General features: G+C 43.0%; 1 protein-coding gene across 2 annotated transcripts in view; it reads right to left on the bottom strand.

The window, feature by feature from the left end:
- Positions 1–26754, bottom strand: part of KDM2A (lysine demethylase 2A) — a 162339-nt gene that overhangs the window by 126637 nt on the left and 8948 nt on the right. For both annotated transcript variants that reach the window (XM_073597085.1, XM_073597086.1), the window contains exons 2-5: positions 9756–9831; positions 7031–7169; positions 6871–6949; positions 3060–3106 (exon numbers count right to left, since the gene is read on the bottom strand). In XM_073597085.1, the coding sequence (XP_073453186.1) occupies positions 3060–3106; positions 6871–6949; positions 7031–7169; positions 9756–9791 (301 nt within the window). In that variant the 5' untranslated portion in view covers positions 9792–9831. The remainder of the gene's footprint in view (positions 1–3059; positions 3107–6870; positions 6950–7030; positions 7170–9755; positions 9832–26754) is intronic.

Below are 26754 nucleotides of genomic sequence, written 5' to 3'. Positions count from 1 at the left end.
ACACAATTGTATACAATGAATTGCATTAAATCGAAGCCATTGTTTACAACTGTCATGTGATCTGCTGTGATTGGTCACAGCGATCACATGGTATCGGGAGAGGGCCGGGTACACCGATCAGTCATCGGCTGTGTCCGGAGGACACAGCCATTGACCGATCTTGCCACAGCGCAGCCTGAGGAGCTTTCCCGGCAGGACGTCATATGACATCTACCCAGAATGACAAATGTACTGCCCAGTCATCATCATTTGACAATAGGCTGGGCAGGAAATGGTTTCCTGCCAGAAATCACGTGAGCCGATAACTTCCTGTACACTCTGCCTCGGGACGGTTATTAGTTAGTAATGTTCCCCGCTACCTCTGTGGACTACAAAACATATCTGAAATTTATGAGGGAAGAGTTATGTAGTCCTAATACACTCCATATCCTAGGGTAACAATGCTCTCTTGCTGCACTTTATCTTTGGAGAGGCTGTGTTGTTCCCCTAGGCTGCTCCCTTGATCTGGATTACAAACACCTTCCCCCCTCATCTCCATAATTTAAATGGGAGGTGTCCCATAGTTCACAAAAGATAACTGGGAAGGCTGATAACGTTGTTTGGAATTTTAGTTCAGTGCAGAGGAAGTTACAAGGACACTGGATTTCTCTGAGGATAACAGGTATTTTTCTGTACTTGTAGAAAATGTATGTAGCTTGAACAATTAAAAACAAATGCATTCACCACATCCACGGACTGATAAGCTGCATTATATTGTTTATTTTAGAAATACTTTAATTTCAAGTTGGGTTCAGCCTGATAGTCTGCTACTTCTGAAACTGTAATGCCAAATTGTATGAAAATACCAATTCAGATTAAGCACGTCACTGTTATTTTATATTTGTATTTAATATCATCGATGTTTAGGATTAAGAAGTTGCGCTGATCACTTTATATTTACATTCATCTATGTGCACTGTGTACATTATAGGTCTAGCAGCAGTTTCATTTATCACGTTTTATTCACTTGGTAGCGCGAGGGACCACACTTTTCATACCTATTCAGATTTAATTTCCCTCTAAACCCCTACAGAGGTAATTTTGCTCTTTCTTTAAATCAGATTTTTTGTTTACTGAAAAGGGTATTATTATTTATTTTGTTCAGGTACTTATATTGTGCTGACACTTTACATTCAGATCAGTTCCTGCCCTCAAGGAGCTTACAATCCAAAGTCCCTAACTCACCTGCAAATACATACAATGGTAAGAAAAAAAGTATGCAACCCCTTGGAAAAGTATGTCAACCCCTTGAAATTAAAGTGATTGTTAAAAGGGCATTCTATGCATTAAGATAAAAAGCCTTCTGTGTGCACCCCCCCATACTTACCTGAGACCCCTCTAGATCCAGCGATGTTGTAGGAATGTGTCAGCTGCCCGGGACTCCCCTCCTCAAGGGCTGAGACAGCAGCACGGTGCCATTGGCTCCCGCTGCTGTCAGTGAAAGTCAGTCATCCAATGAAAAGAGAAAGGGGGCGGGGCAAGGCCATGATTCCATGTCTGAATGGACACAGGGAGCGGTGACTCGGCGCCCCCATGGCAAGCTGCTTGCTATGGGGGCACGCGAGAGGAGGGAGGGGCCAGGATCACAAAAGAGGGACCCAAGAAGAGAAGGATCCAGGCTACTCTGTGCAAATCCACTGCAACAGAGCAGGTAAGTATAACATGTTTGTTATTTTTACCTAAAAAAAAAAATGGTTTTCTGTAGCAATTTGTCATCAAATGTGATCTGAGCCACATCATCAGCAGTCACAATGATAGACAAACACAATGTGCTTAGGCTGATAACACAAACAATTCCAATTTCTTGTGTCTTTACTGAACACACCCAATAAAAACATTCACAGTGCTAATTTGCAGCACGTTGGTGGCTGCAACCAGATACTGGCAACCCTTACTCCATGCTAAAAGCTGAGGCATCTCAGCTTCTCCTGTAACGTGAGAGGGAAGCCCCAGACCCCATGAGCTATCTAGGATGACCACACTTAAGGACTGAAATGCAGGATTAAGGCAAGCCATACACCAGGGGTCTCAAACTGGCAGCCCTCGGGCTTTTGCAAAACTACAAGTCCCATTATGCCTCTGCCTGTGGGAGTTATGCTTGTAAGGATCAGCCTTGCAATGCCTCATGGGACTGGTAGCTAAGCAACAGCTGGAGGGCCACCAGTTTGAGACCCCTGTCACACACGGTGCACATTTCTTTCCAGCAACCACGGATAGTGCTGACAGGGGTCTCCCTCCTGCTGAGCAGTTGTGTGCAGGAGGGAGCCGTCCCCACTGGGAGAAGACAGCGATTATCACTAGTGGTATCGCTAGCGATAATCGCAAGAGAATCCAGCAGGCTGGTTGTACCCAAGTTGATCAATTGATCAACTTAGTACAATCAGCCTGCCGATTAACAGTTTGAATCTTGGGCAGTTCCTACTAAACTAGCCTGAGATTCAAACAGTGTATGACCAGCCTTAGGTTTGACACACCTGTTTACCCTTTCCCTGAACACTTCCCTGTGGAACAGCCCATCTCTACCCCATTTACATTCATTCCCTGGTCTACAGTGGACAAAATTTTATATCAAAACCATCACCCATACCATAGAGGAATGTTGCTTTCTCTCCTTTGATAGCCTTTGCATTGATCATATCCCCCCCAGTATCGCTTTAGATACCTGTAGATTTAGCATGCCTTCAGATCTCAATTTCCTCTGTGTCATATAAACCCGGCCCATTCCAATCTTGAATCTCTGCTTCCAGAGGACTGTCACTTATTTTTCCTTGCCACTGTACAATGGACAATTTAGACAGGAGCCAAATAACCTACCAGCATGTTTTTGGAGTATTCAAGATAACATGAATGCCCAGAGGTAATCCCCAAAAGCACAGGGTGAACATGCAAACTCCATGCAGGTATCATTCTGGTTGAAATTTAGATCGAGGACATCAGTGCTGCAAGGCACAAGTACTAACAACTAAGCCACTGTGCTGCCCCACATACATTCACAAGAAATAAAAACCATCTTCACTTACCTACAAACAACTTCACATCATTCACACTAAAGTCAGGATCTGGCATTCTAGAAAAAGAACAATAGTAAATCAAGAAAAGCTTACTAAAAATGTATCTGTAGAATTAACCTTACCCAATCTATATGTGTCATCAATCTCACATTACTATTCTGAACTGCTGTCATGATCGTCAGAAGTTCATGGTTGTATTTTGTGCCCATGGGTGCATCTTATTCTATTTTGTTGTTGGAATGTAATAGAAAAAAAAGAAACAGGAATCTCTTGGCTTCTCTGATATAGATTATACACATTTATACATACATACATACATACATACATACATATACACACACCTACATACAATTAGGTCCACATAGATTTGAACACAGGCACATTTTTCATACTTTTGGCTCTGTATGCCACCATAATAAATGAAATGAAAATGCAATGAAAAACAATCCAAAATGAATTTGAAGTGCAGACTTTCAGCTTTAATTCAAGGGGTTGACCATAAATATCAAGTAAAATTTGAGGACCTTCAACCATTTTTATACACAGCCCCTCCATTTTCAGGGGCTCAAATGTAATTGACAAATGAATATAATCATAAATAAAATGTTCATTTTTAATATTTTGTTGTGAATCCTTTACTTGCAATGGCTGCCTGAAGTTTGGAACCCATGAACATTACCAAAGACTGGGTTTCCTCCTTTCTGATGCTTTGCCAGGCTCTAACTGCAACTGTCTTCAGTTCTTTGTTTGTGGGTCTTTCTGCCTTTAGTTTTGCCTTCAGCAAGTGAAATGCATGCTCAATTGGGTCGAGATCAGGTGATTAACTCGGCCATTGCAAAATATTCCACTTCTTTTCCTTCAAAAGCTCCTGGATTGCTTTTGCAGTGTATTTTGGATCATTGTCCTTCTGTATTGTGAAGCGCCGTCCAATCAACTTTGCTGCATTTGTCTGAATCTGGGCTGACAGTCTATCTCTAAACATTGCAGAATTCATCCGGCTGCTTCTGTCACATCATCAATAAACACCAATGACCCAGTGCCACTGGAAGCCATGCATGCCCATGTCATCACACTGCCTCCATCATGTTTTACAGATGACGTTGCGTGCTTTGCATCATGAGCTGTTCCAAGCCTTCTCCAAATTTTTTTCTTTCCATCATTCCGGTACAGATTAATCTTAGTTTCATGTGTCCAAAGAATGCTTTTCCAGAACTGATCTGGCTTGTTTAGATGTTGTTTAGCAAAGACTAATCTGGCTTTTCTATTCTTCAGGCTTATGAATGGTTTGCACCTTGTGATAAATTTGCCCTTGTGAAGTCTTCTCTTGATTGTAGACTTTGACAATGATACGCCCACCTCCTGGAGAGACTTTGACAATGATATGCCAACCTCCTGGAGAGTGTTCTTCACTTATCTGGATGCTGTGAATGGGTTTTTCTTTACCATAGAGAGGATCCTGTGATCATCCACCACTGTTGTCTCTCCTGGACGTCCAGGCCTTTTTATATTGCTGCACTCACCAGTGCGTTCTTCTTTCCTCAGAATGTACCAAACTGTTGATTTGGCCACTCCTAATGTTGCTGCTATGTCTCCAATGGATTTGTTTCATTTTTGAAGTCTTACAATGACCTGTTTTACTCGCATGGACAGCTCCTTTGAATGCATGATGTAGGTTTACAGCAATAGATTCCAAATGCAAATACCACACTTATGCCCCATACACACGGTCGGATTTTCCGATGGAAAATGTGTGATAGGACCTTGTTGTCGGAAATTCCGACCGTGTGTGGGCTCCATCGGACATTTTCCATCGGATTTTTCGACACACAAAGTTTGAGAGCAGGATATAAAATTTTCCGACAACAAAATCCGTTGTCGGAAATTCCGATCGTGTGTACACAAATCCGACGGACAAAGTGCCACGCATGCTCAGAATAAATAAAGAGATGAAAGCTATTGGCCACTGCCCCGTTTATAGTCCCGACGTACATGTTTTACATCACCGCGTTCAGAATGATCGGATTTTCTGACAACTTTGTGTGACCGTGTGTATGCAAGACAAGTTTGAGCCAACATGCGTCGGAAAATATCCTAGGATTTTGTTGTCGGAATGTCCGAACAAAGTCCGACCGTGTGTACGGGGCATTAGAATCAACTCCAGACCTTTTACCTGCTTAATTGATGAAGAAAGGAGTAGCCCACAGCTGGCCATGAAACAGCTTTTGAATCAATTGTTCAATTACTTTTTGGTCCCTTGAAAAAGAGGAGATGGCTAATCTTAAGAGCTGTATTTCCTAAACCCTTCCTCCAATTTGGATGTACATACCCTTAAATTAAACCTGGGAGTGTGCACTTTCAGCCCATACCCATTATATAAATTATGGCTTGAATATGTTTTGGCAAATACCTGAAAAAAAAATAAAATTGTGCCTGTGTCTATATATAGATACATATATACACACACAAATGCACACATATATACACACACATGCACACATACACACACGCTCAGCTTGGGATCAGCTTTGTGTCAATGTGCCAAGCTGGACAAACCTTTTTTTTTTTCTCTTCTTTTTTTACATTTCAGTGTTTGTCAGTAAATAGGGGATATACAGAAGCCCTCACAAGAGTAGAAAATAATTTTGTAACAGGCTTTCAGTTCTTGCACATTATCTAGATGTGGCCCAATTAAAGTAGTCGTGAACTTCAGTAATACAAAAAAATGTTTTGAATAGTTAAATATAACCCTCTAATAAGTCCGTGTTTAGATTTTATTTATTTTTTTAAACTTGCCTCTAATACATTTTTTGGCTTGTAAAGTGCTGTGTCAGAAACATACACACAGCCCGGCTCGGGATCGAGTCTGCAGGAGTGCAGCAGCTTGTTATGGGGGCAGACAAAAAAAGAGGAGGAGCCAAGAGTGCCGGCATGGGTCCCCAGAAGAATTGGTTCGGGGGTCGCTCTGTGCAAAACCTTTGCAAAGAGCAGGTAAGTATGATATTTGTTTATTTTTTGTTTTGATAAAAAACCTTTAAAAATCACTTTAAGCCCCAGTTCACACAGTTCAAAATCACATGACAAGTCGCACCCTGTTGCCTGCACTACTTTTTTGCAATTTCATAGCGACTTGCATTGACTTCTGTTAAATGAAGTCACAAGCCGCAATTAAATCGGAGACCCAAATCGCATTCTTCTGCAGCTTTGAAATGGCGATGAAGTGGCTTGCTTTCAAAGCTGCACTACTGTGAACCAGGGCCAAGTCAAATTCAGGTAACTAAACCAGGAATATTTAAAACAGCATTTAAAAATGTTTTCAATGAAATACAGCAAGGATGTTAATTGTTCTGTGCAGTGGAGATAGCTATGAACTTAAATCTGAACTTCAAAGACACAGAAGAAAGCAGCTCTGTGTTCAAGGATACATCAATATTTTTTTTTTTTTTAATGCAAGCAGTGCACATACCTAAATTTGGCTTAGCAGCCTTCCGCAATCCCTGTTCATCGCAGGTAAGACTGGGGTCTTATCAAGTCTCCTGCCCTGCCAGACAAGGCTGTGCTGTGTGGCAGAGCTGTGCAAATCCCAGAACCGCATGAACAGGCAGGTAAAACCGCTTCCATATGTGTATTTAGCAGTTTGCCTGGAGTTTAGCTTTATAAGCTCTGTGTTTTCTCACTGCATCTATTTCAAAATTCATGACATGAATTGTCAGCAATTCTCCATCCAATAGTTTTTTGTTGTGTGAACTGATCCTTTAAAAAAAATACAAATCTAATGTATGGGCAAGACAAACTGGGGGCAAAGCCTTAACCTCTCACTTACCTGATGCCAAGTCCTTCAGAACTTTTAAAAATCAGCGGGTCCCTGAGTCCGCCTTGCTGAATGTACCTCATATTAAAGTCTGAAAAAGAAAGACAGTCAACAGCATGTTCACCAATCTTCTGCTCCTCCTGAATTATTACCCATCACTTAGCCCCCTGACCTTTGCCCTCCATGAAGATGATGAAGTTGGAGTTGTACTTCTGGCTATAAAGCTTCTCCTCCAAGTCAAAAGTTCTTTTGCCCTCAATCTCCTCATCTGAGATGCCATCATCTTCATATCGACGACGGCGTGTGCTCCTCTAAAGGACAGAAAAGTTCACACATAGACAGACAATGATCATATTACATAAAGGAGTCCACCATAAACAGATTACCCATATGCTTTATAGAAGACATTCTCAGCTTTGACCTTTGTCATGGTGCAACCTGAGAATTACCTATAAATAAAGCCCACTTTCCTTCAACCTACCCAAAAACCATGGGATGACAGTACCGCCACACTAGCATCCCTTTTTATACCTGCAAAATTAAAAAGTGCCAGTTTGACTTGAACGCCCCTCAAATTTTGGCTATAATTCTCCTGGATAACATGAGTACAGTACATTCTGCAATCCTGTGACCCATTTTCAGCTCTTTTTAAAGTCTGCTGAGGGCTGGTGTCACTGAGCCAATCCCGGGTCTGAAAAGATCACGACCATATGGTTGGGATCCACCCAGATGCCTGGGCTGGAAGCAAGCTCAGCCTCTCAGCGGGCCACTGAGAGCCTGAGCCAGCTGCTCCTGCCCCCTCCAGTGAGCACTGGAGGGGAGAGCAGAGAGCCAGAGATGGACAGTCACCAGCTCTCTGCAGCCTGAAGACTGAGAACAGAATGATCCAGGGTCTTTGATCGCACAGTTCTTTGTCTAATGCCCCATACACATGATCGGATTTTCTGACAACAAATGTTGGATGTGAGCTTGTTGGCTGAAAGTCAGACCGTGTGTAGGCTCCATCGAACATTTGTTGTCGGACTTTCCTCCAACAAATGTTGGCTAGCAGGTTGTCAAATTTTCCACCAACAAAACTTTGCTGTCGGAATTTCCGATCGTGTGTACACAAGCCCGACGCACAAAAGTTCACGCATTCTCGGAATCAAGCACAAGGAGCCATACTGGCTATTGAACTTTCTTTTTCTCAGCTCGTCGTACGTCTTGTACGTCACCGCGTTTGTAATTGGTGTGTATGCAAGACAAGTTTGAGCCAACAACCTTTGAAAAAAATCCACGGTTTTGTTGACGGAAAGTCCGATCGCGTGTACGGTGCATTAGAGCTGGCAGGGGACAGATGCAGCTGGGATCAGTGCTACATTCACCTAGGTGAGTATAAATGCTATTTGTGTTTTTTAAAACCCGAATTTCTCTTTTAATTTTGTGTAGTCTGAGGGTTGAATTGTGAAATATTCTCATTAATGCAGTGTCAGCTTATCTGCACTGCACAAAATGTTGTATTGGCTGAAGGGCAGCAAGGTCAAGCTTGTCGTTCCTGTTTATATATATATATTTTTTCAGCTCATTAAAAGTAAGAGTGCGCGTATGGGTGAGGACAGAATGTGGAATGGACAGAAAACCACAGGAGAAGGTGGATACAAGTTCAACCAACCTAATCACGGACAGAGAACACCAGCGACTGGCCTTTAGGCTCCATTTACATTAGCGCTTTAACCGACTTTGGATCCAACTTTACATCCTACGGATCAAAGTTGCATCAAAAGTTGCACAAATCTGAATGGATGCCATTGAAAAAATGGGGTGCGACTGGCCACGTGCCAAAGTCACATGACAAATCAAACAAGTGTGAATGGAGCCTACTGGCCAGTACAGACAATCCGAATATCGTATGAAAACTGTCGTCCGAGGAAGAATTATACGTTTTTCGGATCGTGTCTACACTACTTTCGAGAGCCGATCACGACAGTTCATCTTATATTATTCGATTGGACAAGCATGAAAATTTTCCTTGTACGATTTTCATTTAGTCAGTACCGTTGTCGTCCGAAAATACAATACAAATACATTACAACACATGACATCACTTCCGATTTTTTTTTCTGTCGTACAAGAATTTTCATGACTTTATTTACCTATTCAATTTCTACTTGCGACTATTAAGCGAAAAAAGTCACACGATCTGTCGTACGATATTCAGATCGTGTGTAGGGGCCATTAGCTAGGACACCCCCACCACTGCATATCATGAAGCAGACTTTGCTACAGATGAATAGAACAAGCACTAATGCCACGTACACACGAGCGGGCTTTGCGGCAGACTTTGCCCGGCGGACTTTATAACGGATTTTCCGAATGAACGAACTTGCCTACACACAATCCACCAAAGTCCGTCGAATTCGTACATGATGACGTACGACCGGACTAAAACAAGGAAGTTCATAGCCAGTGGCCAATAGCTGCCCTAGCGTGTTTTTTTTGTCCGTCGAACTAGCATACAGACGAGCGGACTTTTCGACCGGATAGATTTAAAACATGTTTCAAATCTAAGTATGTCCAACTTTTGAGAAAACAAAGTCCGCTGGAGCCCACACACGATCGAATTGTCCCAACAAAATCCCGTCCACCGGGCAAAGTCTGCCGTAAAGTCCGCTCGTGTGTACGTGGCATTAGTTGTAGCAATTTAGATTTGCCCAAATAGGACAATGTAATCTAGAGGAGCGGCCACACAGTAGTTCTAGCTTGTTTTTTTGTTTTTTTTCTTTACAGGAAGGGTTGATTATATAGCATAAAAACAGCATAGGATAACATTTAAATTCTAATTTCATTTTAATAAATAGGTATTGCTTAGCTACACGTCACAGGTCTTCGTAAAACCAAAACTTTTTTTTTCTTCTTACCAGTCTACGGCTGTATCGCACTTGCTCGTCTTCCATATCTTCCAGCTTTTCAAAACAATTCTTATAGTACTACCACCTATAGAGGAAAAAAAAAAAGAAAAAACACATAACTATCAAAAGAAACTAACCACACTGACATACATACATGTACCACACTATACCGAAATACAATTCCCAAAGTATGTTGTGATGTCACATTTTAAATGGCACTCCAACACACTAAAATAAATGTGCTACCAGTATGGTGCACTGTATTTGAAAAAGAGGGGACATGTACAATTTTTCCTACATTGTGGTGCACTAGCAGCCCATTTAATTGGATCAGATGCCTTGGCACAACACATTTTAAAGCATGGGATAAGGTGTGTTAACCTGGTATTGTATTATGTATAGCCAGCCTTAAACACATCAAAAAGGGAGAGGACGTCACTTAAAACATGGCAGCAAGTCACCGCATGCAGTTCTGAGTGGCAGTATAAGGAGGACATCGCCAGAGGTCTAGTCAAACAGCTGATGTTCTTGGGGTGGTGGGGTTGGAAAATGCAGTTGTGAGGACCCAAAAGATTTCTAGGAGGACCAAAATATGCTGTACAAAAAAAAAAAAAAAGGGGGGGGGGGGGAGTGGAGGATTCATAAAATGACAGTACATTATTTTACTAGCTGGTTTTCATGATGCCCTGCACTCACAGTATGCCCTCAGTCTTTTGGGTAGAAAGATGCCTGGCTGGAAGACTGAGGACATCTTGTGGCAGAGAAGAGGCATTGCGAGGGACAGTTTCACATAAAAGGTTAGTATTTTAGCTTAGTGGTGTTTTGTTTTTTTATATCGGGGTACCAATTAAGCTATGCATTTAAATGAACTTTTAAGAGCTGGTTTATTTTTTTTTCCTCTTTTGAAAAGGCAACATTTGCTTTAACATAATCAATGCTAGGCTCCTGTTAAAAAAAAAACAACTAAATATAATAATTTGTATAAGATTTACTACTTAAAATTATTACCTTGCCTAAGATTAAGCATTTACTAAACCTTAAGTGTTTGATACAGCAGGCAGGAGTAACCCTTGAACCTGTCAGAAATAACGCTGGTGAAGGAGGTACCGCTGGTTACCAAACTCTCCTTTGGAATAGCAATGCTTAAAACAGACAAGAACATAAAGCTGCAATTTTCAAAATGTCTGCAGGGAACGCGACTCCTGGACTGCAGCCAAATCTATCCTTATCGGTTGCCATTTTCACCTCCTGTGCCCAACTGTTTTGAGGTTTTCACCAACCATGTACAGCAAGGTTATGAAAATGTATACCACAGTAGTAGTACCTGAATTAAAGAAATAAGCCTAATCCTGAGCAGAAGCACATATACGGGTGCAGTGAGAGTACATGGAAAGTAGACAGGTCCATAACAGGGAAAACAGAAGGTCACCAGTAAAGCAACTTTTCTCTAAGTGCAGAGCTTCAGACCCGTCACCCCTCACCTCTGTGTGTGGAGCTTCAGACCCATCACCCCTCACCTCTGTGTGTGGAGCTTCAGACCCATCACCCCTCACCTCTGTGTGTGGAGCTTCAGACCCATCACCCCTCACCTCTGTGTGTGGAGCTTCAGACCCGTCACACCTCACCTCTGCATGCGGAGCTTCAGATCCAAAACTCCATCACCTCTGCGTGCGGAGCTTCAGACCAAAAGCCCCCTCACCTCTGCATGCAGAGCTTCAGACCCAAAACACCCCTCACCTTTGCGTGCGGAGCTTCAAACCCTAAAACCCCACTCACCTCTGCGTGCAGAGCTTCAGACCCAAAACCCCATCACCACTGCGTGCGGAGCTTCAGATCCAAAACCCCCATCACCTCTGCGTGCGGAGCTTCAGACCCAAAGCCCCCTCACCTCTGCATGCGGAGCTTCAGACCCAAAACCCCCCTCACCTTTGCGTGCGGAGCTTCAAACCCTAAAACCCCCATCACCTCTGCGTGCGGAGCTTCAGATCCAAAACCCCATCACCTCTGCGTGCGGAGCTTCAGATCCAAAACCCCATCACCTCTGCATGCGGAGCTTCAGACCCAAAGCCCCCTCACCTCTGCATGCGGAGCTTCAGATCCAAAACCCCATCACCTCTGCGTGCGGAGCTTCAGACCCAAAGCCCCCTCACCTCTGCATGCGGAGCTTCAGACCCAAAACCCCCCTCACCTTTGCGTGCGGAGCTTCAAACCCTAAAACCCCCCTCACCTCTGCGTGCGGAGCTTCAGATCCAAAACCCCATCACCTCTGCGTGCAGAGCTTCAGACCCAAAGCCCCCTCACCTCTGCATGCGGAGCTTCGGATCCAAAACCCCATCACCTCTGCGTGCGGAGCTTCAGACCCAAAGCCCCCTCACCTCTGCATGCGGAGCTTCAGACCCAAAACCCCCCTCACCTTTGCGTGCGGAGCTTCAAACCCTAAAACCCCCATCACCTCTGCGTGCGGAGCTTCAGATCCAAAACCCCATCACCTCTGCGTGTGGAGCTTCAGATCCAAAACCCCATCACCTCTGCGTGCAGAACTTCAGACCCAAAGCCCCCTCACCTCTGCATGCGGAGCTTCAGATCCAAAACCCCATCACCTCTGCGTGCGGAGCTTCAGACCCAAAGCCCCCTCACCTCTGCATGCAGAGCTTCAGACCCAAAACCCCCCTCACCTTTGCGTGCGGAGCTTCAAGCCCTAAAACCCCCCTCACCTCTGCATGCGGAGCTTCAGACCCAAAACCCCAACACCTCTGCGTACGGAGCTTCAGATCCAAAACCCCCCTCATCTCTGCGTGCGGAGCTTCAGACCCAAAACCCCCCTCACCTCTGCGTGCGGAGCTTCAAACCCTAAAACCCCCCTCACCTTTGCGTGCAGAGCTTCAGACCTAAAACCCCGTCACCTCTGCGTGCGGAGCTTCAGACCCAAAACCCCACTCACCTCTGCGTGCGGAGCTTCAAACCCAAAACCCCCTCACCTCCGCGTGCAGACCCGAAAACCCTCCTCAGCTCTGCGTGCAGACCCTAAAACCCCCCTCACCTCTGCGTGCGGAGCTTCAGACCCTTCACCCCTCACCTCTGCATGCAGAGCTTCACACCTGTTACCCCTCACCTCTGCATGCAGAGCTTCAGACCTGTCACCCCTCACCTCTGCATGCAGAGCTTCAGACCTGTCACCCCTCACCTCTGCATGCGGAGCTTCAGACCTGTCACCCCTCACCTCTGCATGCGGAGCTTCAGACCTGTCACCCCTCACCTCTGCATGCGGAGCTTCAGACCTGTCACCCCTCACCTTTGCGTGCGGAGCTTCAGACCCGTCACCCATCAACCCCTGCTTGCAGAGCTTCAGACCCGTCACCCCTCAACCTCCACTTGCAGAGCTTTAGACCCGTCACCGCTCACCTCTGCGTGCAGCTCCTCAGACCTGTCACCTCTCTGTCCAGCTCCTCTGACCCATCACCTCTCTACTCCACGTTCTGCTCCTCCGACCAGCCACCTGTTTGTGCATGGTCTTAGACCTCCTATTTGTGCTGTCCCTCAGGCTTGTCCCCTTTCTCCTCTCTGTGCAGCTCCCCCCGGGGGAGTGGGTAATGGGGGTTGCGGGTTCCACTGCATGGATACATTTACCAGCAGCTATTGCTATTATCCTTACCCCCAGCTCTGATACTTGAGAAGTCCCTTTGGCTTTAAAGCCATCAGCTTCATATCTACATCCATTCACTTCAAATTCCTTTATCTTATACAATGGCCACTTACTGAATTTGAAAGTTGCATTTAACAGAGACTGCTATACTGTATAACTTAGTTCTCCAAGACCTCTACCCACTAAAGGGATTTTTGCTCCATATCCTTTTAGCTGCCCGCACCATCAGAGGAAGATACTGAAGTAAAGTGGATACACCTGCTATGACGGAATAGGTATACAAGATGAACAAGATTTAATCTATGGAGGAAATGATAAAAAGAAAGGAACACAAATCTAAGCCATATCGGTATTCCCTTGGTGGTACCAACGGGAATTGGACCTCTGCGGAATTCTCCATATATCTTTATTGAAACGTATCCTTAATTGATCCACAGAGACTTCTTGCAGCCTCTCAGAAATCCAGAAGGGGCAACAATACTTCTAACTAGTTTTTCTCTTTGATTCCTTCTGACCTTTATTTTGTAGGACTTACCATACACCTCTTTCTCCCCCATTTTTTTGATGGATGTAGAAATAACTCCTTGAATAGTTGTTGTTGGTAATAGCAGAACACTACCTAATAGCTAGCAATACAACAGTGTATGATTATTTAAACCATTCAATATATTGAATTGTGATAATAGAATTTTCAGAAATGGCCATCTATATCAGTACTCCATCATAACATCTGTGTACATCTCTCATATTTTGTCATAACCCGTCTATCACTGCACTTCAGGACAAAAAAAAAAAAAAAAAAAAAAAAACACAGAATATGTAGATTTTTATTCATTTATTATACCATGCGATGTTCAAATATAATTCACTGCAATAAATACTACTGAAAGTTACTTATTGTTGCATAAAAAGTTCACGTTACAATTTGACCTACGCTCATTTATACCTATAGAGGTTATGTCAGCAGTTTTGCTAGAATGGATAAAGTGGTCCCAAAAGCATCGAAATACCTTTACTGGACGAAAATTCCCCTCCAGGCTCCTGTCAGTGGGGACCATGACCCACATGAGTGCTACTGGATAGGAAACATGAAATCCTAGGTTCCTGTTCAACAGAATACCCAGGAAGTGCCTCTTCAGACATGGGCACCCTGAGAAAGAATAGAGAAGAATATTGTGTGTGTGTGTGTGTGTGTGTGTGTGTGTGTGTGTGTGTGTGTGTGTGTGTGTGTGTGTGTGTGTGTGTGTGTGTGTGTGTGTGTGTGTGTGTGTGTGTGGTTTCGGGAGGGCTGTGGGCTTGCATAACTGATGCATAAGGCCTCATGCACACGAGACGCTGTTAAACTCGCGTTCAGAGGCAGTTGGACGCTTTTTTCAACTGCCCCTGAACTCATTCGATGTTATCCTATGTGTCCATGTACACAGTCTCGTTTTTTGGCGTTTTTAGGCAGTTATGTTTAACCTCGTTTGTCCAGAAACAAAAAAATGGGGTCAGACACCAAACGCGGCTAAACGCGGTACCAGCGTTTAGCCGTGTTTGCGTTTATAAGTGTTTTTAAAAGGAACCCTATTTTTTGGACCAGAAAACACAGAAATATGATGGTAAATTGCAGCAGAGAATATGACATTTTGCGACCAAACTTTGGGGCCCCATATCTTAGGGCCACTTGGTGTTGGTGTGCAAACTCAGTGGAACTAGCACTACAACATATCCAAATTTGGGGTTCCTAGAACCAAGCGGCCCTGAGATACGGGGCCCCAAAGTCTGGTCACAAAATGTCATGCACTTTTCTGCAGCAGAGAATGACATTTTGCAACCAGACTTTGGGGCCCCGTATCTCAGGGCCACTTGGTGCTAGGAACCCCAAATTTGGATATGTTGTAGTGCTAGTTCTACTGTGTTAGCACCAAGTGGTCTCGAGATATGGAGCCCCAAAGTTGGGTCATAAAAATGTCATTCTCTGCTCTGCAGACGCTTCTAGACGCAAACGCGCTAGAACGGGCATTTCTAAACACTGGTTTCAGCTTTTAAAAACATGTGTTCAGTAGAGTTTGCACCGGCGTCTCGTGTGCATGAAGCCTGACTATTTCTGCTGGTTAATTTACTTTTTTTTTTTTTTAGGTCATTGAGACACTTTGCTAACCCCAAAATAATACTCACAGTTTGGGTGTAATATTTCCGCCTCTGTTTGTTTTCATACTGAAGAATAACTTAAAAAATGTGATGCTGGCTGTTTCCATCTTGCTTGTGGGCATGTGAAGCCCACAAGCATTGATTTCCTGGATGCGGTGAATGATGTTCATTCACAGCTTGTTCACAAGCATGATCATTGTTCCTGCACTGAATCTTGGGAAGCCTGACACTAAGCTCCCAGGAGTGCGGTGCCCGGGAAAGGCAATAAACACGCCTACTCCTATGGGAGGAGAGACAGGAAGTGCCACAATAAAGTACAATATAAAAGGTAATTACAGCGATAAAAATTTTTCGTGCGGCATTTGAACATCTATGCAATTAACTGAAGGGGTAAGATTAAGTTAAAAATTTGAGTGGAACCCCGCTTTAAGGAGTATGGGTGTTCATACCAATTGTTTCTTTTGTTGTGTTATTATGTATTTGGTTACACCCAACCTACATGCTTTTGGTGGCACCTCTTCTTGATCACACTGAAGGTCGGGCTCCCTAGACCATACCCTTGTTCCCAGGTCATCTGGTCCCCACTCCTTTCCTGCAGCTGCGGCGCCCCTCTTATCCCTGCCCCCACGTTTTCTCAGCGGTCCGAAGTAGAGGGGAGGACAGGACTCCTCCCACAGATCCTGCACCTCTCTGGGCAACTGCAGCAGCACCCCTCATCACCCCCCCCCCCCCCGGTCTCAGCATTCAGCAGACTCCGGCAGCGGACTCCAGCCCTCCTTCAGACCCTGCACTTTCCGATTCCCTGTTCCTCCCCCCACAGCAGTACTGTACTGTGATGTAAGGGAGAGTGGGGGGACTCTTGACTTCTGATGGTGATGGTGAGCTCTTGACATATGATGTAAAAAGGGGGGTGGGATGCTCTGGACATCTGCTTATAATTATTATGAGATAATATTACATTTAAAAAAGAGGGTCGCGCATTGCTGGAATCATTCAAAAGAAACTTTATTAGAGTCCTCTCAGACAGAACACCATGGCAGAACCATGTTCTGTCTAAGCAGTCTATAATAAAGTTACTTCTGGGTGATACCAGCAGTTTGCGGCCCTCCTTTCCAGACTAGCATCATCTGTTATAGGAGTGTGAGTGGGCTTGGTGTCGGCCCGCATCGGCCCTTCACAGCTTGGGTCTTACGTTATTACTAAAGCCAGTAATAGCGGAGTACAGAGGCAATTATTAAATATGATAAAGAGTAAATACATTTATATAGTTTTACAGAAAAAACCATAAGGCTGATGTGGCCTGTAATAAAATGGAGTCCGATACCCCTGCTCTAGAAGATAAGGGAAAATATAAGCATATGCCTCTGAATATTCCCATGTTAGATTACATCATCTGACAGGGGTACATGTGTGTACACATTAGTACATGCATGTTATAAAGTCAATTCACTGTGCTTTCCCAGGATCTCTCTGGAAGGAATGTGAAGCCTAGGCGCCATGGCTGAAGACCGGGATAATGCAAACAGAAATCCAACTTTCCTTTATAGGTACATTTTGGAACATCAGGTAATTTTTAACCGCTTCCGAACCAGCCGCTGTCATTATAATGCGGTAGGTAAGTTCCCGCGAACCGTAGTAGCTGTACGTCGGCCCTTTAAGCGGGGATAGCAGGCATATCAGGCGCGACCGCCGGCCACAAGAGCCAGAACAGGGACGTACGTGTGTGTAAACACACAAATCCCTGTTCTGTGAGAAGAGACAGATCGTGTTCTACTAGCTAGGAACAACAATATCTCCTCTGGTCAGTCCCATCCCCCAACAGTTAGAACACACACAAGGGAACACAGTTAACCCCTTGATCGCCCCCTAGTGTTAGCCCCTTCCCTGCCAGTGACATTTACACAGTAATCAGTGCATTTTTAAAGCACTGATCGCTGTATAATTGTCAACGGTCCCGAAAATGTGTCAAGTGTGTCCAATCTGTCCACCAAAATGTCGCAGTCCCAATAAAAATGCCATAAATCTTTCCCCTGTGTAGACGCTATAACTTTTGCGCAAACCAATCAATATATGCTTATTGCGATTTTTTTTTTACCAAAAATACGTAGAAGAATACATATCAGCATAAACTGAGGGAAAAAAAAGCTTTTTTTAAAAAAAAAAAAAAAAAAATTGGGTATATTTATTATAGCAAAAAGTACAAAATAGTGTTTCTTTTCAAAATTAGCACTTTTTTTGTTTATAGAGCAAAAACTAAAAACCACATGATCAAATACCACCAAAAGAAAGCTCAATTTGTGGGTTAAATAAAAGGACGTCAATTTTGTTTGGGTACAGCGTCACACGACCGCCCAATTGTCAGTTAAAGCGACGCAGTGACGTATCACAAAAAATGGCCTGATCATTGAGCAGCCAAATCTTCCGGGGCTGAAGTGGTTAAAGAGGGAGGGGGTCAAGTAAGTATATGTAGACCTGGAATTTTACAGAAAAGGTCGCACTTAACAGTGTTACCAATACAAACAGACATACACAGAAAAGCTATGCATGAATACGAAGTATTACATACAAGTAATAAAGTCTGCTGGGGGAACGACACTTGTGGGAATATCCATCTCTTGAGTTTAATTGGCAAGGCTCATAGGATACAGCACTGCCATGCAGATCAATGGGAGGAACCAGTGAGGGCTGTAGGGGACCCAAGAGATCGATAGTTCCAGAAGTGTTGGGTTTCCAAGCTGACTGAGCAGCATTCTGGTGTCATTGGCAGTGTCACTTTAACTCATTTAAGTTTCTTAAATCCATTGGAATCCTGGGGGGGGGTGTTTGAATCTGGGTTCCCAGGATGTACCTGTCTCCAGGGGCGGACTGACCATTCGGGCTCTCGGGCACTGCCCGAGGGCCCCATGCCACTAAGGGGCCCCATCAGGGTTGCCAGCCTCAATAAAACCAGAGACAGTATGTAAAAATCTGTGTTTTTTTAAAAATCCCAAGATTATAGCTGCCACGCCTCTCCAGTACCTTTTTCAGTGTGTGTGTATATATTGTGTGTCTGCGTGTGTATACTGTATGGGTGAGTGTGTGTGTGTTTACTGTGTGGCCCCATAATCTACTGCCTGGGGCCCCCATAATCTCCTATTGCCCAGGGGCCCCATGAGTTGTCAGTCCGCGCCTGCCTGTCTCCATCCATTTACATACATTTGTGTGTGTGTGTGTGTATACCCATAATCTTCCATTGCCCGGGGGACCCATGAGTTGTCAGTCCGCCCCTGCCTGTCTCCATCCATTTACATGGACATCTTGTTCCCCTGTTGTAGTAATATTATATTTGAAGATGATATAGACTGACAATCCCACGCTAGCTATTAATAAATGCCTACAGATCTACTCAATATATGTGATGAATCAAAATTAAATTGCAATCAAAATAAAAATATAAATAAATAAAAAAAGATACTAAAAAGAGTGGCTGCAAGAAAAAAAAATTGTGTTCCCACAACGTATACTTCTATACCATCACAAGTGGCAACCGGAGGAGGATCTCCAAAAAAGGCTTCATCCAAGTGGAACCTGAAAGAAGTCCCGAAGTGAGGAAAAAGTGTTCCTTGACCTAAAAATTTGCAAGGCCGTCACTTGAGATAAGCACATAAATGAATGGTGCTGGGAGTCACTATACATGATATTATCAGGAATACAAGTGGTGGATTATAAGAAGTATTGGATGTAGAAAAATACAGCTGTGGCCAAAAGTTTTGAGAAGGACACAAATATTCATTTTCACAAAGTCTGCAGCTTCAGTGTTTTTAGATCCTGTTTGTCAGATGTTACTATGGTATGCTGAAGTATAATTACTAGCATTTCATAAGTGTCAAAGGCTTCTATTGACAATTACATAAAGTTTATGCAAAGAGACAATATTTGCGGTGTTGACTCTTCTTTTTCAAGACCTCTGCGATTCGCCCTGGCTTGCTGTCAATCAACTTCTGGGCCTCATCCTGACTGATGGCCGCCCATTCTTGCATAATCAATGCTTGGAGTTTGTCAGAATTTGTGGGGTTTTTTGTTCACCCTCCTCTTGAGGACTGACCACAATTTCTCAATGGGATTAAGGTCTGACCATGGACCCAAAGTTTGGATGTTTTGTTCCCCAAGCCACTTAGTTATCATTTTTGCCTTATGGCAGGGGTGTCCAATCTTTTTTTAACCTCCCTGGCGGTATGATTCTTTCGGATTTTAGGTGCTGAAAGCGGTACAATTATTTTGCATGGAAATTTGGCGTTTTATATTGTAGGTCTGTAATTCTTAACAATAACACACTTAAATCTGTCCAAACAAGAGTCTAGTAGATATCCCGGGTATGATGAAGTTTGAAACACAAAAACATAAATTATAATATAATAAATAAAAATAAATAATTAAAAAAAAAAAAAAAAATTAATAATAAAATAAATTTCCCCACAATTCACTATCGCTCAATTCTGCAAGTGTTCTAATTTACTATCACTGTTTTCTAGCTGGTCTAAAGCCACTTTTGATGTAAAGGGACACTTTTTGGTTGCTATGGACAATCTCCAGTTTCCAGGCAGAAAGAACAGTATATACAATATAAAACTGCATGCAGGGCATTGGACAAAAGGGATGTGAAATAATTTCATACAGTACTGTAATCTGTAAGATTACAATACTGTATGTGTTATGATTTTACACTTTTTTCAATTTGCCGCCAGGCTCCGCCCCCGTGCGTCGCGCCGCTCGCAGGGAATGGAGCCTGGCACGGAGAGGCTTCGGAGGAGGACGGAGCCCGCAGACACAGCGGGGGACATCGCAGGATCCCAGGGACAAGGTAAGTAAGGAGGCACCAGGATCCTGCGATGTAATCCCGAGTGTGGCTCGGGGTTACCGCTAATGGTACTGAATTTTAACCCCGAGCCACACTCGGGAAAACCGCCAGGGAGGCTACAGAGGGTCAGATTTGATTAAGTGAACATGCGTGAGGGCCGACCATTTTGCTCAACATTCTTTGAACCATTAAAATTAAATGCAAATTAATGAATACACTGCCCAACAAGAATTCTCTTGCCTTTGTGGCTGTGTGTGGTGAAGAATGAGCTCGGGTGTGTTATTTGGAGTGGTGTATAACACACACCTTCATTTTAAGAGTTACGTTTCAGGAAAAAAAATGAAATTTTAAATAAAGAACTGTGAAGCAAAATAAGGGTCAGTGCCCATCAATGCAGCCTAATAAGCGCCCACCTGCAGCCTCACCATTGCCATGAATGCAGCCTCAGTGGGACGAGTGCCAACAGATTACATACAGGAGAATCTCCTATTTACTCGGCGGCCTCTTTAATACAAAGTCCCGCCTCCTATGATAGACAGAACAGTCGTCCAATGCCAACCCAGGAGACAGGACTTCCTATTACAGATGTCGCCAAGTAAACAGGAGATTCTCCCGTATGTAATCTGACGGCACCCATCCCTCTATATCTTTTGTGGGCCTGCCCCAAACGAATTCCCGAGCGCCGCACGGTGCTCGGGGATTCGTTGGGGACCACAAAAAAAAAAAAAATCCAAAATTACCAGTGGGGCCGCATTAAACCGGAACACAGGCCGCAATTGGCCCGTGGGCCGGACTTTGGACATGCCTGCTCCATCATGCTGGAAAAGGCATGGTTCCTCACAAACTGTTCTTGGTGGGTTGGGAGAAGTTGCTCTCAGAGGATGTGTTTGTATCATTCCTTATTCATAGCTGTGTAATTGTGAGTGAGCCCCACTCCCTTGGCTGAGAATACATGAATGGTCTCAGGATGCTTTACTGGTGGCATGACACAAGACTGATGGTAGCGCTCACCTTTTCTTCTCTGTACAAGGTTTTTGCCAGATACTCCAAACAATCGGAAAGGGGATTCACCAGAGAAAATGACTTTACCCCAGTCCCCAGCAGTCCAATCCCTGTACCTTTTATAGAATATCAGTCTGTCCCTGATGTTTTTCCTGTAGAGAAGTGGCTTCTTTGATGCCCTTCTCGACACCAGGCCATCCTCCAAAAGTCTTCTCCTCACTGTGTGCCCATGTACTCACACCTGCCTGCTGCCATTCCTGAGCAAGCTCTGCACTGGTGGTGCCCCGATCCCACAACTAAAACAACTGTAGGAGACGGTCCTGGAGCTTGCTGGACTTTCTTGGGCGCCTTGAAGCCTTCTTCACAAATGCAGTGGAAAAGTTTTTTATGAGATTTGGTTAATTTCTATGGCAAAGAGGGACTTGGCAATTAATTGCAATTCATATGATCACTCTTCATAAAATTCTGGAGTATCATAAAAACTGAGGCAGCAGACTTTGTGTTCACGTAATTAATAATCGAGGTGGAGTACATTTTATGCTACTGGATATTTAATGGCTTATAATGTGATGTTGCACTTTGTACATCTAAAAGGGATTGAGATTGGAGGGAACTGTTGACACCGAGGTAGGTGCAGCATTCTCATATATATTTTGTGAAAAATAAGAACACCAAAACTCCAAGGTTGGCAGAAACATAACCAGGAACTAGAACAGGTAAAGCTCACCCATCAAGTTTACAATACAGGAAGCTCACTTGGCAGAAATACCCTACAACACAATACATTTTTAATTCTTGAGCCTTGAGGTTGCAATTTGGAGTAGTTTTTTTTTTTTTTTTTTTCGCAATACAGTTGCATGCCTTAAAGTGACAGTAAAGGCAATTTCTTTTAAATGTGCTGACAGGCAGGGTATTTATGAAGGAAGAGACCCTAATGATCTCTTCTGCCATAAATGCATCCTCCTGCCTATCAGCTGTCAAGAACACAGAGCCGCGCTTGCGCAGCTCAGCGAACATTTACGATCCCTATCTGTGTGACGGCGATGTGTCTCCCATGCGCATATGCACAGCAGGAGCTGATTGGCTTGTATGGCGGACTCAAAATCCACCGCTACCCACCAATGCTTGTACACAGGCAGAATGGCAGTCTGTCTATGTAAACAAGGCAGATCTGTGAGTACAGAAGGCATGGATCCTGTGTTCCTGTAAAGCAGAAACACTGATCAATGCCTTCCACTAGTAAAAGCACCCCCCCACCATAACACTGACTCACAAGCTAATTGTACAATTAACCCTTTGATCGCCCCTAGAAGTTAACCCCTTCCCTGCCTGTGTCATTAGTACAGTGACAGTGTATATTTTTTTGCACTGATCACTGTATTCGTGTTACTGGTTGCCAAATAAAGGTGTCAGGTGGCCAATTTGTTCGCCGCAATATCACAGTCCCACTTTAAGTCACTGATCGCCACCTTTACTAGTACAATAAAAAAAAATTAAATACATTTTTTTTTCAAAATCCCATAGTTTGTAGACACTTTTGTGCAAACCAATCAATAGACACTTATTGGGATTTTTTTTTTTTACCAAAAATGTAGCAGAATACATATCGGCCTAAATGGATGAAGAAATTTACTATTTTTTAATTGGATATGTTTTATAGCCAAGTGTAAAAAAAACAAAAAAAAAAACTTATTTTTTCAAAATTGTTTTTTTTTTTATTTTTTTTTTGTTTATAGTGCAAATAAATAAATAAATAAATAAATAAATGCAGAGGTGACCAAATACCAACAAAAGATATGGTTATTTGTGGGGGAAAAAAAAAAGGACATACATTTTATTTGGGTACAGCGTTGAATGTCCATGCAATTGTCAGTTAATGTGACAGCATCACAAAAAGTGGCCTGGTCATGAAGAGTGGGAGGGGGGGGGGTAAATCTGTCGGAGGTCAAGCGGTTAACAAATTAGACACAATAAAATAAACATTCCCCAGTAAACTATTTGTTACAATTTTTTCCCCAGCACCTGCAGCTTACAACTTTTAATGCTGCTGCCTCCTGTTCTGTTAGTGCTGCTTCCCTGAATTTACAGTCTTCACAGGAAAGTGTTAACAGTTTACAGTGCAGTCCAGAGTCAGCCTGGAGAACTGAGGAGCAGGGAGGTGCCCTGCCATCCTAGACTATGGGGCTGTGTGTGCCATTGATGCACACAGAGTAGGGACACACAACTCTAATCCGTACATGCAAGGATGGCTCCATAGTATGCTGCAAGACAATAAAGCCAGCCATAGATGGTTCAAATCTCCATTCATCCATTGATAAACTTGGATACAACCAGCATGTCGGATTTTTAGAAAGCAATGACCACTGTGCTCTCCCAGCAGGGATGGCTCCATACACAATCCCCTCCCCCCCTCCACAATAAATCAATGGGAGGGAACACAATCAGTGTTGATGGGAGAATCGAGTGACCCTAAAACAAGAAACCTGGGGCAGCAGTCATGACACCAGCTTCAACAAGAACATATGGCATGCAAGAACTAAAAGACAACGCATTCAAAATAGATGATTAAAAAATCTGATCACTTTAAGGTTCGGTACACCTAAATAAAAGATCATACACCACTCCTAAGGTGTCACAGCACTTTTAAAAGTCAAAGTTAAGTATACAGGACATGAACATAAACAGGCGGTATGCAGAAGAAGGTGTACAGACATGCACAAAGGACACAGTCATGACAACTGCCAAGTTTAAAAACAAAATCCAAGTGAAATTAATTACTAAAGACAACTTCCTGGGCAGGTGCAGCAAATCCTGGAATAACCGTACAAACGTATAAAAAACCTGGCATCTGTATTGTAACCGCTATGCTTGTCCATGACAGAAAATAAGTCTGCTGTCTGTAAACAGTAATAAAAATATTACAATACATATTAAGAAAAGGATAATCCAACTATGTGATTACAATAGACCAAAACACACGAGAATCAACTGTTCATTAGTCCCTATTATATAACTGTTCATTAGTCCCTATTATTATTATCATATGACTGTTCATTAGCCCCTATTATTATTATTATTATGATATAACTGTTCATTAGTCCCTATTATATAACTGTTCATTAGCCCCTATTATTATTATTATCATATACCGGTAACTGTTCATTTGCCCCTATTATTATTATTATTATTATGATATAACTGTTCATTTGCCCCTATTATTATTATTATTATGATATAACTGTTCATTTGCCCCTATTATTATTATTATTATGATATAACTGTTCATTTGTCCCCATTATCATCACTTTACTAAGTGAAGCTGAACTAATCAGAATACCGCACAACATACTTTATATTGCACTTCTTTATATTAACCTTAAAAGCGTTACTAAAGGATTTTATTCAATTTTTAAAATAGCCACTTGAGCTCTGGAAGATTTTACCCCTTCATGACCAGGCCATTTTTTGCTATTCAGCGCTGTGCTACTTTAACTGGTAATTGCGGTCATGCAGCGATGCACCCAATTAAAAATTTATATCATATTTTTTTAACACAAAAATAGCGCTTTCTTTTGGTGGCATTTGATCACCTTTAGGTTTTTTTTTTTCTAAAAACTAAAAAAGAGACTGTAAATGTAAAAAAAAAAAACAAAAAAAAAAAAAAAAACATTTTCTACTTTCTGTATCCAACATATCCAATAATAAAAATAAAATGTATTCATCATATTAGGCCAAAATGTATTCTGCTACATGTCTTAAAAAAAAAAAAAATTCAAATGAGTATATATTAATTGGTTTTGTGTGAAAGTTATAGTATCTACAAACTATGGTATAGATCAGGGATATGCAATTAGCGGACCTCCAGCTGTTGCAGAACTACAAGTTCCATGATGCATAGCAAGACTCTGATAGCCACAAGCATGACACCCAGAGGCAGAGGCATGATGGGACTTGTAGTTTTGCAACAGCTGGAGGTCCGCTAATTGCAAACCCCTGGTATAGATGCTGGATTTTTTTTTTTTTTACTATTTATGGCAGTGGTCAGCGACATCACCAGTTACACCAATGCAGTAATCAGTGATAATACTGTATTGTCACTTTACTGTTACTGGCAGGGAAGGTGTTAACATCTAGGGCGATCAAAGGATTAATTGTGTGTCTAACACATATTAATGTGTGTAATGTGTGCTACTTTTTACTAAATATCTGTTTCTTATCCCTGATTTGCAGGAATAAGAAATGAATATCATTCCCTCTGTACAAAGCCCTGTGTTGATTGTTAACACAGAGCTCTGGGCTGTGATTGGACACAGCCGATGAGCAGGTCCCAACAATAATTAATTGGCCAGACTTCCTCGGGGTGTACAATCACAGCGGGTGTCAGTGGGGCACACATCCTAAAGCAGGCAGAGACGTACCAGTATGTCGCTTTGCCCGCACAGGTCCGCCTGTCCATAGTAAATTGTGGGCAAACGGTCCGCAAGTGGTTAAAAAACAACATGTTATACTTACCTGTTCTGTATTGTACAGAGTAGTCCTGAACTTGCTCTTCTCGGGTCACCCGCAGGCAATGTTCACTCTTCCTCTTCAGTGTCTGCCCCCATAAAAAGTGCTTGCTGTGGGGGCAGACGTGTGACTTACTCCCGAGCCAGGTTCTGTGTATCTGTAGACACACATAGTGCGGTGCATGGCCCCGCCCCCAGCTCCCTCCCCATTGGATGGGACTGGAGGGGATGATAAGGGACTATATACAAGATTTTAGTAATAAGAATGATATCATTAGCAGTAATCAGCATGGATTCATGAAGAATCTTTCTTGCCAAACCAATCTATTACCTTCTATGAGGAGGTGAGCTGCCATCTAGATAAAGGAAGGCCCGTAGACGTGGTGTATCTGGATTTTGTAAAAGCATTTGACACAATTCCCCATAAACGTTTACTGTACAAAATAAGGTGCGTTGGCATGGACCATAGGGTAAGTACATGGATTGAAAACTGGCTACAAGGGTGAGTTCAGAGGGTGGTGAGAAATGGGGAGTACTCGGAATGGTCAGGGGTGGGTAGTGGGGTCCCCCAGGGTTCTGTCCTGGGACTAATCCTGTTTAATTTGTTCATAAATGACCTGGAGGATGGGGTAAACAGCTCAATCTCTGTATTTGCAGACGATACTAAGCTAAGCAGGGCAATAACTTCTCTGCAGGTTGTGGAAACCTTGCAAAAAAGATCTGAACAAATTAATGGGGTGGGCAGCTACATTCTTTATGACTTCTGTTAAAGTAGTCATATGCAAGTTGTGCCGAAGTCTCGCTGGGATGTCGACTTTGAAGTCGCTTCAGAGGAGATATGATAGCGATATACAAATACCTTACTGGTGACTGTAGCATAGGGAAAAA

Source organism: Aquarana catesbeiana, linkage group LG08, assembly GCF_042186555.1.
Source record: "Aquarana catesbeiana isolate 2022-GZ linkage group LG08, ASM4218655v1, whole genome shotgun sequence".
In the NCBI taxonomy this organism is placed as follows: Eukaryota; Metazoa; Chordata; class Amphibia; order Anura; family Ranidae; genus Aquarana; species Aquarana catesbeiana.
The sequence above is the reverse complement of the archived record's forward strand: the minus strand, read 5'-3'. Positions and strand labels throughout refer to the sequence as shown.